At 47.8% G+C, this 17236-nt stretch overlaps 1 protein-coding gene across 5 annotated transcripts in view; it reads right to left on the minus strand.

Moving 5' to 3' along the window:
- The window catches only part of ZNF710 (zinc finger protein 710), a 66922-nt gene extending 49751 nt beyond the window's left edge, over window positions 1–17171 (minus strand). For 3 of the 5 annotated variants that reach the window (XR_008618556.1, XM_028495706.2, XM_028495705.1), the window contains exons 1-3: window positions 15932–16221; window positions 15418–15498; window positions 14838–14926 (exon numbers count right to left, since the gene is read on the minus strand). Coding sequence is in view for 3 of the 5 variants with exons in the window: in XM_028495706.2 (XP_028351507.1) it covers window positions 14838–14908 (71 nt within the window). In the remaining 2 variants the exon portion in view is untranslated. Of the gene's footprint in view, window positions 1–14837; window positions 14927–15417; window positions 15499–15931; window positions 16222–17052 lie in introns of those variants that run through there. The other 2 variants (XM_055087931.1, XM_028495707.2) reach the window with 2 other exon arrangements.
- Window positions 17172–17236: the final 65 nt, after the last annotated feature.

Genomic DNA, 17236 nt, shown 5'->3' on the forward strand with positions numbered 1-17236 from the left:
TGGACCCAACTCTCCCACACTGCTAAGGGTGGGGGCCACACCATCTCTCTCACAGGACACCACAGCTGCCCATTCCTTGTGCCTTTGGTGGGTCCAACATCATTAAAAGTGGACCCTGGTTTTCTCCAAATCAATTAGTTAAGAAGCAAGGTGACGACTTTCATTGGAATCTAAGGTTACAGGATGAGGTCTGTAACATTGTGTCTCAAATGGGGGAAGGGGGTAGAGACTGAGGAATGGGGATGGGCCATTCAGGGAAGAGAGGCAGGACCGGGCAGATAAGAGATCTCATCCACCAGACAGATAACAGGGCTAAAATGACAAAGGAGCTAGAAGCCATGCTGGCCTGTTGAGAGAAAGAAAGAGCATATTAAATTTTAAACAAAGCCCACCCCAGGGGAACCTCCAGCCTCCCTCTCCCAACCCATGCCTCCCGTTTCCAGCACACTAGTCATCAAGTTCATAGAAACCGAAATGTCCCTCATCTCTAGGGGCTGGGTTTTGTGTTTTTGTTTTTCTGTAACCCAAAGGGCAGCAGCTGGCACACTGGGTCTCTGGGGGATGGTGGGGAGGCAGTTTGGGACTCCCTGAGCCCCTGTGGCCTTCCCGCCAGGCCTGAGAAAGGAGGGCAGGCTGGAACCAGCTTTGGCTGGGACAGCACCGCCTGGACAGGGGATCGATGGGGGGCTGGGAACCAGAGCAGAGCGGGTGCAGGGAAAGAGCAGGAAGTGAAAGGTCCAGATGGTAGGCAGCAGCCTAGGTGTCACTAGGAGCCAAGAGGAAAGAAGGAACTAAGAAGTAGGGAAGGTCCTCAGAGGCCTCATCAACCAGCGTAAAGAACATACTGGTATGGAGGAGGAAGAGGGAGCTAGGAGCTGGAAAGGAAGGTCCAATTTAGCCCAAGCAAATGTTACTTCCTCAGTGATTCCGTCAAACCTCCCTCCCCTGCCAGCCCCCCACCCTCGCAAAGTGATGGTTGGGGAATCGGGCTGCAAGGGCTGAAGGTCTGGGCAGAGACACTCCCCTGGGCAAGACCCACGTGACAGGGTCTGAAGCCTGTACAGGAAATCTCCATGCCACCCCGACAAACACCAACCAACCTCAGTCTATGGAGTTAGGGCAGGATGTTTGTTTTATGAGCATCTTCTTCAAAGAAAGACCAGCCTAAGCTCCCTGAGAGAGTCTGGAATCCTCAAAGCCAGCACTGCCCCAGGCACCCTAAGGATGGGCCCCTTGAGGTTTCCCTGGGGAGCCACAGGCCTGCCCAGGTGCCTGCAGAGGAGACAAGAAAGGCCTCCAACCTCAGTGCTCAAGGCCCACTGCAAACAAAGGGACAAGGATGAGAGGTTCTCTTACACAGGTCAGCTGTGCCCCGGGTCTCTCAGGCCTTTCCCAGGCCAGTGCCTCTGAACCAACATGCGTGAAACAGTTGAAAAGCGGTGTCTTAAAAACGCATAATCAGCTTTTAAAAGAATAAGACTTAGTATTCACCTAAAAGGAATCAAAAATACTACATGACATTTCTGGAGGCCAATTTAACCATCTATATCCAGAGCATTTAGAATGTGTCCTTGGCCCAGTGGATTCCCTGCTAGAAATATATCCCAAGGATATAATCAAAAAATACCCAAGGATGTTCACCACAGCAAGCTTTATGAGAGAAGAGGAAAAAACCTAAATTTAGGGGACTGCTTAAATATGTGGAAGGGTATATCATATACTGAAATCTTAATAATTATAGGTGGTTTTAATTTTCTTCTTTTTGCTTGTTTCTATTCCTTAAATTTTCTGCAACAATCATAAATCTCTCTGTAACAAGAAAAAAAATCAATAAAAGCTATTTTCTAAAAAACAAAAGGAACAGATCCAAGAGACTGTGCATTCCTTGGACATTCAAATCTGAACTGGATTTGAACAAAACAAAACAAAACTGGACAGAGACACTTAAAACCACCGAAGAATATTTTCAAGGACTAAGAGGTGGTTTCCAGTGAAGGGAAATTAAAATCCTCCAGAAGGCCTGTGAGTGAGTGCAGGAAGGGTGAGTCAGGAGCAGGGAGCCAAATCCCCGTAATAGTCAGGACCCAACATTTCTGTCCTTAGAGTAACTGCCATGGTGGGGGAGGGGTTGGGGTAGAGGGCGGGGATGAGAACAGGCAGAGGGGCCGAGGTGTGAAAAAACAAACGTAACTTTTGTCCCTGATCAAGGAAAGGACAATGGCCATCTCTTTAGACAGTGAATTCAAGCTGAGTGAGATTTGTTCATCTACCTGGCAACAGGGAATGAATTTTTACAAGCAAGGTATAGAAGCCCCCAAACAGAGGCGTGGAAGAGAAATTCGGACAAGCTCTGTAACTGAAGCAAAAGAACTTCGCTGATGTTACACAGAAATTTTTCCAGATAATGAGCTAGAACACAAGAAGGTAACGGAGTGGAACGCTCGGGAGGGCGTTAAGAGTACCAGGTGTAGCATTAACAGAAGGTGGCCTTTGCGTAAGATGACTTAGAGCCCAAGGAAGGAAAAATCCCACAGGATGTGGACTTAATTATTCAAGAATCAGGAAAACCTGAGGAGCAATGGGAGATGTCTAAATTTCTCCAGTCCTCTTTCTGATCAAAAGCTTTAAAATCTATCTCGGAGATCAAAATTCATCCATTTGGGAAACGTTTATGGGGTGCCTCCTATACATGCACGCATTCAGCAAACAGCCAGGTGCAAACTTGCCGTGGGTGCCACTCTGTGATGTTCAAAGCACTTCCACTTCCACTGGCCTAACAAACAAAAACGGACAGCATGGGTCACTAGCATGCATCCCTCATAAAGATGCCAAGTAGCACAGTGACAGGGTGCTGGACATGCCAGCTCAGGCCCACGGATCCTGAAGACTTCCCACCCCCATGAGCATTCCTCAGCCCCAGTGGACCCTGACTCTCTCTTAAGAAACGATGACTCCAACTTGGAAAGTAAATATGACACCACACATGAGGACAGCTGGTGCTGGATGATTCTGTGTCTCTTAAAGACATCAAATTCTTCCCCCAGGTGAAGCTGTATCCTATAAATTACAGCCTCGCATTATATATGGCCAACACCTTTAGCTTTGTTCTCCGTGGAGAATTTCTCTTTGGCAAAGAGGAAGCAGTCAATACCCTACTTTGAAAACAGCACAGGTGTTTCTGTGAGACAAAAACCAAAACCAAAAATCAAAAACCACCTCTTCCTCCCTTTAATTAAAGGGATTGCACCTGTGTATAGGAAAATAGAAAAAGTTGTTCTTCCAGAAACTTCCATGAACTAAGTACTTTCAGCCCTGAAAACTTCCCCACCATAAAACAAAGTGAAGGCACCAGCTTACGGTACCAGCAAGTGCTCCCTTGGCACCTGGCAGCAGCTGGTACCTACCTGAGGCTAGTTCATAACGACAGTAATAAAAGTTCCCTTGAAATAGTGTTAAGGTTCAGACACTCTGATAAAAGCTGGGAACTTCAAAGATAGGACTGCAAAGCCCATCCCTAATCCTCCTCATTGTGTCTGATGTGGAGGGCTGGGGTCTGGGCTGGCTCCACCACCTACTGCCTGAGCTTTGCCCAGTAGGACTTGTGAGCCAGCCAGCCAGCTGGAGGAGGCGAGATGGAACTTTGCACTCACTCCCACAGGGCGTCGGGGTGGTGGTGGTGGGGGTTGTCTAGGCCATGGTGCACAGCCATTGGTCCCTGACCTATGAGAAGTCGGTTAAAAATAAAGGGAGGCCGGGCTTCCCTGGTGGCGCAGTGGTTGGGAGTCCGCTTGCCGATGCAGGAAACACGGATTTGTGCCCCCGTCTGGGAAGATCCCACATGCCGCGGAGCGGCTGGGCCCGTGAGCCATGGCCGCTGAGCCTGCGCGTCCGGAGCCTGTGCCCGCAACGGGAGAGGCCACAACAGTGAGAGGTCCGCGTACCGCAAAAAAAAAAAATAATAATAAAAATAAATAAAGGAAGGAAACAAGAAAATTCTGATCTACAGACATGAGCCCAATGATTCTGGAGTGAGAACTGGATTCAGTGCCAGGTTCCAAGGCTCTCTCCATGAACTTAGGCAAGTCATTGCAGACTTCTGAGCTTCAGTTTCTTGGTCAATAAAAACGGTAATCTCCCTAGGGGCTGCCGAGGGGAGTAACTAAAATATGAAAATGCAGAACAAAGGTGTGATCCTTCTTCGGTTCCTCCCTCCCTTCTTTCCACCCTAACCTCCTTCTTTAAAAAAATTTTTTTTTAATTAGGTAATATAGGGAATTTCCCGGCAGTCCAGTGGTTAGGACTCCGTGCTTCCACTGCAGGGGGCATGGGTTCTATCCCTGGTCAGGGAACTAAGATCCCGCAAGACACGCGGTATGGCCAAAAATAAATAAATAAATAAGGTAGTATATGCACAAAGTACAAAATTCAAAATGTAGAAAAAGGAACACACTGAAAAGTCAACATCTTTTGTGGGAAACCACTATTACCAGTCTCCTAGATATCCTTGCGGAATGCTGCACAGCCAGGCATTCTGTCCCTTACTTTCTTACTTAAGAAAATATCTCAGCAACTACATCGATACATAGGGAGCTTTTACATTCTTTTCTACAGCTGCACAGAGTTGCACTGCATTATAGGATAATTTATTTACCAGTTCTTTAGTGATAGACATTAAGGCTGTTCCCCCCACCCCTTTTTGCTTTTACAAGCAATGACGCAATGAACTACCTTGAAAAATGCATCATTTCACATGTATGCTCATATCTGTGAGAGGAATTCCCAGAAGTGGAGTTGCCTGTGCACTTTTAATAAATATTGTCAGGCTTCCCTGGCAGCGCAGTGGTTAAATATCCACCTGCCGATGCAGGGGACACGGGTTCGAGCCCTGGTCTGGGAAGATCCCACATGCTGTGGAGCGACTAAGCCCATGCGCCACAACTACTGAGCCTGCGCTCTAGAGCCCGCGAGCCACAACTACGGAGCCTGTGTGCCACAACTACTTAAGCCTGCGCGCCTAGAGCCCGTGCTCCGCAACAAGAGAAGCCACCGCAATGAAAAGCCCGCTCACCACAACGAAGAGTAGCCCCCCGCTCACCGCAACTAAAGAAAGCCCGTGTACAGCAACAAAGACCCAATGAAGCCAAAAATAATCAAATAAATTAAATAAATAAATAAATAAATATTGTCAAAACCCTCTTTATACAGGTTGTACCAACTTACAGTCTTTCAACAGTTATGAGAGCATCTGTTCCCACTGTCACTTCTCCGTAGCAGAGTTAACACCTCTCTTATTACTAGTGGGGCTAAACACCTTATATGGTTAAGAACCACTTGTATTTCCTTTTCTGTGACTGGTTCATAGCCCATTTTAAAAATTGGGTTGATAGTCTTTTTCTTATTGATTTTCTCTTTTTAGATATTAAGGAAATTAGCCCTATCTCTGATATATGTTGCAAAAATGTTTTCCCAGTTTTGAGAAGTAGGAGACTCTTTTGACTGTTTATGATGATTTTGCCTCACAGAAATTTTTTACTTGTGTAGGGTCAGATATATTAATCTTTTCTTCTATGGATTCTGGGTTTTAAGTCAAAGTTAAAAAGTATTTTCCCTGAGTTCATTTTTTATATTTAACATTTTTAATCCATCTGAAATTTATTTTGTTATAAAGTATTCTTCTTTTAGACAGCCATCAGGTTGTCTCGTCACAAATTTTAAAATGCCAACTTTCTAAAATGTCACTTTTCATATTAATTTATCTTTGAGTCCCTTTTCTTTCTTCTCTTCCAAATCATGCCCCTTTATCTCAGAATCACGCTCTTTCTCTCCAAGGCCCTCCCATCCCTTCATTCCATTTGTGAGCCAAGAGTTGATCCATGTTATCATGCCTGACAGTCATACAAATTAGTTGAATCTCAGTATCTTAGAGCAAGTAGAGATCTCAGAAGCGTCCCTTCATTTTATAGCTAAGGTCACTCAGATCCAAAGAGGTAAACTGGACCTGTCCAAGATCACAGGGTAGTTTAGTGCTTGTGATTTTTTTTTATTACTATTCAAGAAGAACAGAAATATTGATTTTGCCATAAATTCCATTCAATCAATAGATATCTATAAGCAACTACTCTGCCCAACAGTGAACAGGCACTGGGGCTCCAGAAATAAATTACACAGCTCTGACCTTTTAAGAAGTTCTGAGTCCAGTGTGGGGTCTGAACACACACATCCACAGACTAATAGGTAAGGTGACAATGGCCAATGAATGTAGAAGGACTGGTTAGTTTTGCAAGGGATGGCATGGAGAAGGCTCAGAAGATACATAGTTTTCAGTTGGGCCTGACATGACTAGGACTTTGTCCAAATATGGAGAGAAGGCATTTGGCAATAAGGGAACAATGGGACAAAGTGGGGGGTCTGGTGGTATATCGTCAGGAAGGAAGTACTCTGGCTTAGTGTTAGCTGTGGGCAGTTTTAAATGAAAAGGCTCCTCTGAGAATCTGTGGTCATTAGCCAGCCCTCAAATGGGTTTGGGCTCTGGTCCTCAAAACTGCAAGCTAAGAATTATGACCCATAAATGACCCATCTGTAGGGTCTTAAGGTGTCTGGCAGAAGGCAACACATATTCTCCCTGGAAGAATGTACTCTCATCCCACACCTTAAAGAATTCTCACAGATAGAATTCTAACAAACATAAGCTCACAATAGAAAATCACAAAAAGAAATAAGCCCTCATGAGTGGGAGGGAGCAGAATCATCAAACAACAGAACTACACCTGTAAATACTTCAGATACTAGAATTATCGGATACAAAAAAAAAAAAAGGATGTTTAATATGATTAAGGAAATGAGGATTTAAAAACACAGGTAAAGAGTAAGAGATATTGGGCTTCCCTGGTGGCACAGTGGTTAAGAATCTGCCTGCCAAGGCAGGGGACATGGGTTCAAGCCCTGGTCCGGGAAGATCCCACATGCCATGGAGCAACTAAGCCCTTGTGCCACAACTACCGAGCCTGCACTCTAGAGCCCATGAGCCACAGCTACTAAGCCCATGTGGCACAACTACTGAAGCCCACGTGCCTAGAGCCCATGCTCTGCAGCAAGAGAAGCCACCAAAATGAGAAGCCCACGCACTGCAATGAAGAGTAGCCCCCACTCGCCGCAACTAAAGAAAGGCTGCACGCAGGAACAAAGACCTAATGCAGCCAAAAATTAAATAAATAAATAAATAAATATATATTTTTAGAAAAGAGTAAGAGATTATTTTTTAAAAGTCACACATATTTGAAAAATGATAAAATAGAAACATGATGCTCATCCAGATTAAAAACTTAAAGAATGAACATCAAAGAAAATAACTACAATGGATTAAAACACATAAAGTATATTAAAATCTCTGAGTTGGACTTCCCTGGTTGCACAGTGGTTAAGAATCTGCCTGCCACTGCAGGGGACACGGGTTCGATCGCTGGTCCGGGAAGATCCCACATGCCGTGGAGCAACTAAGCCCATGCGCCACAACTACTGAGCCTGCGCTCTAGAGCCCACGAGCCACAACTACTGAGCCCGCATGCCACAACTACTGAAGCCCGTGCACCCAGAGCCCGTGCTCCGCAACAAGAGAAGCCACCGCAATTAGAAGCCTGCACACCGCAACAAAGAGTAGCCCCTACTCGTCACAACTAGAGAAAGCCTGCATGCAGCAATGAAGACCCAGTGCAGCCAAATAAATAAATAAATAAAATTATTTTTTAAAAAAATCTCTGAGTTAATAGTGATATTAAAAATATCCCAGTGGAAGGGCTGAACAGAAAATTAGAGATAACTGAAGAGAGGATTAATGAGCTGGAAGACAAATAAGAAATTACCCAGAAAACACTATAAAAAACCAAAAGATTGAAAATGAAAAAGAAGTTAAGAGAGGGGGGTGTGGGATGAATTGGGAGATTGGGATTGAGATATATACACTACCATATATAAAATAGATAACTAATGAGAACCTACTGTATAGCACAGGGAACTCTACTCAGTGCTCTGTGGTGACCTAAGTGGGAAGGAAATCTAAAAAGGAGGGGCTATATGTATATGTATAACTGATTCACTTTGCTGTACAGCAGAAACTAACATTATAAAGCAACTATACTCTAATAAAAATTTTTTTTTAAAAAAGTTACGATGTCAAGGAGATGTAAAGGATAGAATAAGATCTAACATATATCTAATTGGAGTTCCCAAGGAGAAACCAGAGGGAGAATGATAGAGAGATAAAAGTCAAAGAGATAAAGGATGAAAATTTTCTAGAACTGATCAAAGTCACTAATCTTTGGTTTCAGGAAGTCTAATGAATCCTTAGACAAATAAAATAAAATCCACTCCTAAATGCATTAAACTGCAAACACACACACACGTGCACATGTGCGTGAACACAAACCACCACAACAACAAAACAACAACCAGAGAGAAGAAATTACCTAAGATCGATAACTGGGCTACTACCTTCTCAATATTAATAAGGAAAGCCGGAAGATAGTAGAATACCATCTTTCAATACTAAGAGAAAATAACTTTCAAGCTAATGTTTTATACCCAGTAAAACAATCTCTTAACAATAAATATGAAATAAAATTTTAGCCAAACAGGAACTGAAAGTTTATGATTAAAACACCTCCACCACATGATGTTCTGATTCCAGAAGGAAAGCCTGAGATGCAGGGAGAAATATGGGTAAACAAAATGGTAACTAGGTGGAAAATCAAAAGTTAACCAACCTTTCATTGCACTGCATTACTTGAAAAAAGATATGGATACCAACTAACTTTAAACCTTATGCAGTCTGCATACATCAAAAGGACAGAAATAGAGTATGTAGGGCTTTCCCGGTGGCACAGTGGGTGAGAATCTGCCTGCCAATGCAGGGGACACGGGTTCGATCCCTGGTCCGGGAAGATCCCGCATGCCACGGAGCAACTAAGCACGTGTGCCACAACTACTGAGCCTGTGCTCTAGAGCCCATGAGCCACAACTACTGAACCCGTGTGCCGCAACTACTGAAGCCTGCACGCCTAGAGCCCGTGCTCCACAATGAGAGAAGCCACTGCAATGAGAAGCCCATGCACTGCAATGAAGAGTAGTCCCCACTCACCTCAACTAGAGAAAGCCGCGTGCAGCAACGAAAACCCAACACAGCCTAAAATAAACAAACAAATAAATAAATAAAATTTAAAAAAAAAAAAGAAAGAAATAGAGTATGTAAGTTCCAAAGCAGTAAAGAGAAAAAAAGAGTAGAGGAAAAAAAAAAGGAAAAACAGAGAGGAAAGAATCAGAAAAAGAAGAAACAGAAAACACAAACTAAGATGGTAGGAAGATATCCATATATACCCAAAACTAAACTAATGTAATCCCAGCACTAGGTTGTTCACAGGAGACATGAGGGCAGGGATACAGGCCGAACAGTCCTCACTGTGCAGGGTGAAGCCATAGACATGGACGGGAAGCAAGTAGCAAAGAACTGTGGCTGAGGCACCAAATCATAGCCAGGAGAGGAAGGAGTGGCAGAAAAAGCAGGATTAGAGAGGCAGGAGCAGGACCCAGAGTGATGAGCCAGAACCCACGACGGGCAAGAGTATCACGACAGTACAGCTACAGAGAAGCCAGGTAAGTAGAGGCCACCAGATGTGATCAGGAGGTGGCTGGGGACCTCTAGGAGTGGGGGGTGAACCTGCTGCTTCAGAGCTGGAGAGGAGAGGGGGAGAGAGGAAGTCGGGATGGAAAGTGTGGCCTCTTCTTTGTGAAGTCCTAGGGTGAAGAGAAGTGAAATGGGAGGGGGGCAGGGGAGAGGCAGGGCCAAAGGAGAGGGAAACAGGTGTGTCGGTAGCTGTAGCGGGGAACTGGGGCACAGGAGGATGTCCAGTGCTCAGTCGTAGGGAGGCAGCCTGGGCAGGACATGGGAACGAGGGTTGATGGTGGGCATGAGGCCCAGGTGAGCAGGCAGAGGTATCCCAGCTTGGGGCAGGGGTGGGCGGGGTTGCTTCAAGTAGGGCTGTGCAGTGGGGCGCCTGGAAGAATTCAGAATTTCAGAGGTGACCTGCTTCCAGGTAATGGCAAGTCCACAGTGGTCCTGTGGCTAGCAAATGGATGGGAGGTTGAGACTGTGGGCCTAGGGATCCCAAGATTGGACATCACAGGGTGGGGTTAACCAACCAGCACCGCCAGCCTCCAAAGGGTCCCTAATGCTTACGGAGAGGCCCACTCAGGTGTGGTCCTTGTGAGGACATTCTGACGTGGCGCATAAAGCAACCATTAAAGTTTGTACAATTTTTTTTTTACCAAAACCACGCAGGACAACCTTCCTGATCCAGAAGACAAACCACACATAACCAAGAGTCATCACAGAAGTTCTAGTCTCCCATGTAAATCTGCAGGGTGGACATTCCTGCTTTCTGTAGTGATCATTCTTACCTGATTTTGATTCCCTGTTTATTATACCCTGGGGCGCAGGGAAGGAAGAAAGGGAAGGTAGTTGGGCCACAATGTGATCCCTTATTCTCAACTTCCAACTGCACTGAAAATCCTCACATTTCCAACAGTTCTCTTGGTACTCCCAAAATATACACATGATAGAGCATATGTATTTAATATCAGAAACTCCTTTCTGATGATGGTTGTAGAAGACAGAACCAAAACCCCTCTACAGATCAACCCACTTTTAATAGTCCCTTTACTCCATTTACAAATATATAGATTATAAAGATAATACATACTGGTAAATATTCAAATGGCACAGAAATGAGTAAGAGAGATGACAAAAGGCCTCTGTACTTGGGGTAAGGCACTAGGGGTGGCGGAAGGGTCAGGTCTGTGAGCTACACACATTAATTAGTAGGTAATAAAAGCCAGTTATTTTACCTTTTGAAGCTGCTGATTCAACATACATTTGGCCCTGCTTTGACCTCTAACATCCTTTAATCCCCCCCTTTCAGAATCTACCCCAATTTCCTGCGACCACCTCACCGCCCCCATTTGACTGTGTTCAAGCACCTTCTATCCAATTCTAGAATTCTTAATTTACCTTGCAGTACTGCAGCAGTCTCGTTTTCTAAATTTTTTTTTTTTTTTTTTTTGCAAACGATCATGAGTTGGGCCCAATAGCAACACAGGCTCTCACGGGCTAGCCTGGCAACCCTGTGCTATTTGTAACACATTTCCTTGGGAAAATCCTTTCAGTTTTACACACGAACTATTGGGAGATGCTTACTTGTAAAGTGCGGGCCTCTATAATCTCAATTTTTGTTCTACCGAAAAGAGCTCTCCCTTAGCCCCACCTGTCCTGTTACTAAGGTAGGCTTTGCTAGCAGGGACTCTGGGGCCTGACTGCCTGGGTGCCAATCCTGGTTCTGAAACTTACTAGGTGTGTGAACTCCGGAAAAGTATTCAACCTAAATGAGCTAATGTACGAAAAGTGCTTAGAATAGTGCCTGGCACATAGTAAGCACTGCATAATAAAAGAGCTGGGAGAAATTAGTCAAGAAAGCCCTTTGCCCCTAGTTCTGGGAGGCCACAGACCCCTTTGAGGCTGGTGAAAGCTACAGGTCCTCTCCCTAGAAAAGTGCACACACATGTAACCCTCTGCACAGTTGCAGGTGTAGCTGAAGCCCATCCACAGCTGCAAGGGTCAAGGAGCCCTGCTTCCAGCGTGCTAGTTCTCTCTACAGTGATGTGAGGATCTCAGGGGCAGAATACCATGGTAATTCCTGAAGTATTATGTTCACATGCATGGAACTGTCAAGCAGGTTCCTTCTTGCCCTCAGTTTAGGCTCCACTTTGGGTAGAAATGTTACACCTTTCTTCCTCAAAGCCCCTTTGACCCTTGACAATTTTTCTCTCACTTCAGGTCAACTCATCTCTGGGTCACCTTAAGACAATCTCTCTGTGTGCCACAAAGCTTCACATGCTTTTTGCGAATTATTTTCACCTTTCCCCAAAGGATGGTCTGGCCCCTCTTTAGTGCTTACTGACGTCAGACCAGAGCATGGACTAGTAGCATATGCTGGCCCCCACCAAAGGCACCGTAGAGGTGGATGCTGTGTAAGCCCAGGTCCTTTCCCTCAGTAAGCCTGGAGACAGCACACACCAGCAAAAGCCAAAGATCTGAGAAGCCAGAAGGAACTTGTGGGATGACCTAATTCCCTCGTTATTACTCCTCCAAGTCATTCCAAGTTGGGTGACTTGCCTGAGTCACCCAACTCATTCGCAGCAAAGCTGTGAACCTCCCAGTTCGGTACTTTGATTCCATCAGTATTTCTTAGACTTTACCACGCACGGGAATCTTGTTAAGATGCAGATTCAGCAGGTCTGGGGTGGGCCCGAGATCCTGCATTTCTAACAAGCTCTCAGGTGATGCTGATGCAGCTGGTGCATGGACCACATACAGAGTAGCAAGAGTTTACATCAAGGCTAATGGACTATCCCACCTGGTTAAAGCCTCTTCTTCACCCACCCTTGGCGTGGCTGTTTAAATGCCCTTTCTTCAGGAAAGCCTCCCTTCCCCCATCCTCCCTGATTATCAGCTCCCATGGTCTCTGTACTTTTTCCTTTGAAGCATTTATAACAACTGTAATTAAAGAGTATTTGTTTAATTATTAGTTTAATGTCTGTCTCCCAGGGAGACTGCAAGCTCCACGAGGACCGGACCTGCAGACTGTCGATAAAAGGGCAGCTGCTGTGGGCTGGAGCAGCCTGGACCAGCATCCTTGGAGGAGGAAGGGAAGGCTTGCACTGGTGGGAAACACCTTCTAGAGGCCTCATGGCCAAGGGTGACACTTCTGGCTTTAAAATTCCCACCAGTTTCAAATACATGCCGACTAAAATGTAACTTGAAAAGCAACCTTAAAAAAAAAGTTTTCTAAATCTTTATCAAAGATGTACTGAACAAATGTATGTGGTAAATAAAAATAAATTTGAATAGTGGGATAAATTTTTTTAAAAGTCTTTATCAAGTGCAAAACAGTCCCAATATGGTACTAGCCACTCTGCCCGGGGAATAATTAGGTCCCCAGTAAATATTCCCTTACAGTCCTCAGACACTGTGAGGGCCTTGGCAAAAGAAGCAGAGGGCCTGCTCCCTGACCAGCCTCATTCTGTTGCAGACCAACAATTTCTTTTCCAATTTTTCTGCTGCCATCCTTTCTAGCAACCCCAAAGCTCTGAATGCCCAGCTCCTTGGAATGGGCAGAGATATCTGAACTCATCATCATTCTAGGGTGGCCAAGTTTGAAGCCAGTCCGCCTGGGTTCAGACACCACCAGTTCTGTGCCCTTGTATGTAACTAATTTCTCTGTGCTCCAGTTTCCCAATCTGCCAAATGGGAATAACACTGCAGTAACTAGCACCTGTGAGGACTAAGGGAGATGATACACATAAATCACTTACACAAGCCTGGCCCAAGATCTACGATTATTATTATCCTCCCCATATCTGGTCCAATTCAAGATCTCTCTATTGTTTCACACCAAGTCTCCACCCAGTGGCTCTACCTCATTCAAAATTTACTCTTCCCAGCCCCTCCTGCCTTACCTGTCTGGAGCTTGTTCTAAGCAATGACTCACTGCAAAACTCTGCAGTTCCCATCAATCACCTCCCTGTCTCTGCCTCTGTGTGTCATTTGTGGGTCCCTGCTGGGAGGGAAATCTTTTTCCTAATGTCCAGTACCTTTATTCAACAAGTATTTATAGAGGGCCCACTATGTACCAGGCCCTGTTCTAGGCACAAGGGCTTAGCAATGAACAAAGAAAGACCTCTATCCTCATGAACTGAAAGTAGTAAGAGATCTAACCCACGAATAGAGATCAGTTCGGGTCTCTGGTCCTTCCTTACGTCCCCATTCTTTTCCCTGACCAAGCCTAAATAAATCACACACAAGTACAAAGCATGAAGAAAACATTCCAGATCAAAAAATGCTCAGTGTGACTTGGGCATATCCCGATGACTAAACTGCTGCCCCGCTAAACTGGTAGACGTTGAAGAAGTACGCACTATAACAGCCAGAAACACCCGGTTTCCCCAGTCACACCAGCCGTCAAATCCTCCAGAACAGTATGTGTAACACAACTAGAAAATAAGGTCCTTCATTTACTTATCTCATGAGGGTAGGATAAGCCCATGTTTTCATGTTCTCACAGCCACATTCTTCGGATGAAGCCTGATTCGGGTTCCCCAGCAAGAATACAGGCAGCAGCCGTGTGTTAACAGCACTGGAAATGGACTCTGAAAGCCCATGTTTGAGTGCTGGCTCTGTCACTTACTGTGTGATTTCAGGCATGGAGCTTTTCTCATGCCTCACTTTCTTCAGACAACCTCTAAGGTCCTCTTCCAGTTTTGCAGTCTAAGGGCTCGGATCAACAACCATTAACATGAGACACAGCAAATTCACAGATTCCTTAATTCAACAAAATAAGCCCCTGCCCTCAGATCCGGGGGGTGAGCAAGCCGATGAGGAGGCTGCGGACAGCATCCTGAGATGCACCCGACTACTCCTTTACTTATTTACTCCCTTCTAACTTCAGACTTGAGCTTTTCCAAGCACAATTCTGATAAAAGTATCCCTGGGCCACACGGCAAACCTAAAATAGAAGGCATGCAGAATCTCCGGTGGGCCCATTAGTCTCCCTTCCTCCAACTCAAAAAACCATTCCAGACCTTGTCCATCTATCTCCTTGTCTCTAGACAGGGAGCCTACAATAAGTCTCCCTGGTAGAAAATGCCTAGTTGGAACGTAAGTGACCCAAGCAAGTGCACAACACACACCACAGGACACACACCTGGCCACACACCACAGGCCAAGGACTCACCCGGGAATCCGCTCTGAGGAGAAGAGGGAACCTGTGCCCCCACTGCAACTCTGCCTCTGCCTCCACGGCATACAGGCAACCAGGTGAGCCTGGAGGAAAGAAAAATGTGACCCAAATGGCCAACTCCCCCTATCCTAAAGAAAGCAGCCCTACCCCCACTGCCCTCACGCCAGAAAGCCGGGTCCTGCAGGTACTGGAGCACTAGTGCGGCTAGAACTACAGGTGACCAGTTAGAGGTCCTGTTCCCAGACTGGCAGATGCCTGGCACAGAACGCCGCGAGGTTCGAGGGCCAACTGACAAAACCACCATGAGAGCTCCAGAAAATAACATTCGCTTTAAAACAAACGAGAAAGGGACAGCCATACTAAATCTCAAAAATCAAAACCAGACAGCCCCATGGCTTTGATCACAAACACTAAGAATGCATTTTCTAAAGTCTAAAGACAATTAGGGGTGGTTTACTTCCCCTCCCCCACCTGGCCCGGCGGGTCCTTTGAAGGCCCCTGTTGAGGGCAAAACAGGGATGCAGGCTCCAGGCCCTCTACTTGGCAGAAATGAACTTTGACTGTTTTTACTTACACGTGTACAAAGGCAGGACTGAAAGAGCAGCTTCCAAGTTGGCTGGGTGACCCCCAAGGTTCAAAGTCCCTCTCCGCACACCTATGGGGGAATCTTGTGAGTTTCCCAGGCGCCCACTGGAACTGGTTATGTCCCCTCCAGGTCTACACCGGCTGGGAGTTTCCATTTTGCACAGAAATAAAGGCGCTCTGGGTGCCCTTAGCAGTTAGGGCGCTCGGTCCGCTGCTCTAGGGTGGGCCACGAGGACAGTCCCTCATTGGACCGCTCAGACCGGGAAAGACCAGCACCTCGTAGTGATCCTGTGAAGACGCACCGGGCTGCGGCTACGCCTTGCCCGAACCATCGCAGAGCTTAGAAATACATTAATGATCGTTTCGGGTTAGTTAAAACCCACACAAGCACCTCCCTGGCCTCTTAAATCTTCCCAAACTACTGCTCAGACTGGAGGGAAGCAATTGCAGCCACCATAAAAGTCATCTTAAAAGGCAAGTTGGAAAAAAAAACCGATACGCACTAGTTAGCAAGTCCGCGGTTAGGGGGGCGGTGGCACGAGGGCCGGATCTGTGGGCTCTGCACGCTGGCGGGGGCTGTCCCGTTGGTCCCCGAGTCCCCGCGCCCACCTGGCAGCCTCGGGGCCACTAATCTGACGCCGGCGATCACACCCCACAGCTCTGTCCAATTAGGAAAATGACCGCGAGGAGACGGAGAGAGTGGGCGACAAGGAAGGGGAACTGAGACTGAGGAGGCTAAGGACAGGCCGTGGAGACCCAGCCGGCCGGCGAGCGCCTTCAACAGGTCCCCGCCCCGGGGAGCGGGGCATGCGGCGGCCTGCTGCCCCGGGGGCGCCCCCGACACCCCGGCGGCGCGCCCAGCCCTCCCCCGCCCCGGACGGCGGGGACGCGCAGCAACCCCACCCGCCGGGAGAATAAAGTTTGTGGGCAGCGGCGGGGCGGGGCGGCGCGGCGAGGGGGTGAAACTTTGAGTCCCGGGCGGGCGGTGGGGGGAACGTACTGGGCGCCGGGACACCCACGTGCGGGCCTGCGAGCCGCCGCCGCTGCCTCCGGGCCTCCCGCCCCGCCGCCGCCGCCGCCGCCGCCGCGCTTTCCTTTCATTTTTGCCTCTCTCTCTCTCTCTTTCTCTCCGGGCCTGCGAGCCGCCGCCCCTGCCTCCGGGCCTCCCGCCCCCCCGCCGCCGCCGCCGCCGCCGCGCTTTCCTTTCATTTTTGCCTCTCTCTCTCTCTCTCTCTCTCTCTCTCTCTCTCCCTCTCTCTCCCCTCCCTTTCTCTCTCTCTCTCTCATTCGCGCGTTCTCCTCGTTCTCGCCCTCTTTCGCTCGCTCGCTCCCTCCTTCCCTTCCCCCTCCCACTCCACACACCCCCCCACCCCGCCAGACGCCATCTCTCCCTCTTTCCCCGGCTCTCCATGTCTCCCTCCAGCTCTCCGGCATGAGGGAATGTGGAAGTGAAAGGAAAAGACGACATGTTTGCAGCGCGGGCCTGCGCGCGGCCGTCCCCGGGGAGAGGCGGGGGGCGGGTCGGCCGCGGCCGCAGTGACCCACCCCCGCGCCCCCCGCGCCCCCGCCGGCGCGCCGCCCGGGGCTGCGGGGTCGGGGGCCCGGGGCCGCGCGGGACACTCACCCTGGTTCCGGGCGCGGCTCCTACGCTGGGGCCCGTGGCGGGCCGGGGCCGGGGGCTCCTGGCTGCCCACCGCCCGGGCTGCTGCTGCGCGCCCGCCGCCCGCCTCCACGCGCGCCCGCCGCCTGCTCCTGCCGCCCTCCCTCCGGCTCCTCTCTTTCTCTCTCTCTCTCTCTCTCCCTCCCCC

The sequence above is a fragment of the Physeter macrocephalus genome, chromosome 11 (assembly GCF_002837175.3).
Source record: "Physeter macrocephalus isolate SW-GA chromosome 11, ASM283717v5, whole genome shotgun sequence".
Classification (NCBI taxonomy): domain Eukaryota; kingdom Metazoa; phylum Chordata; class Mammalia; order Artiodactyla; family Physeteridae; genus Physeter; species Physeter macrocephalus.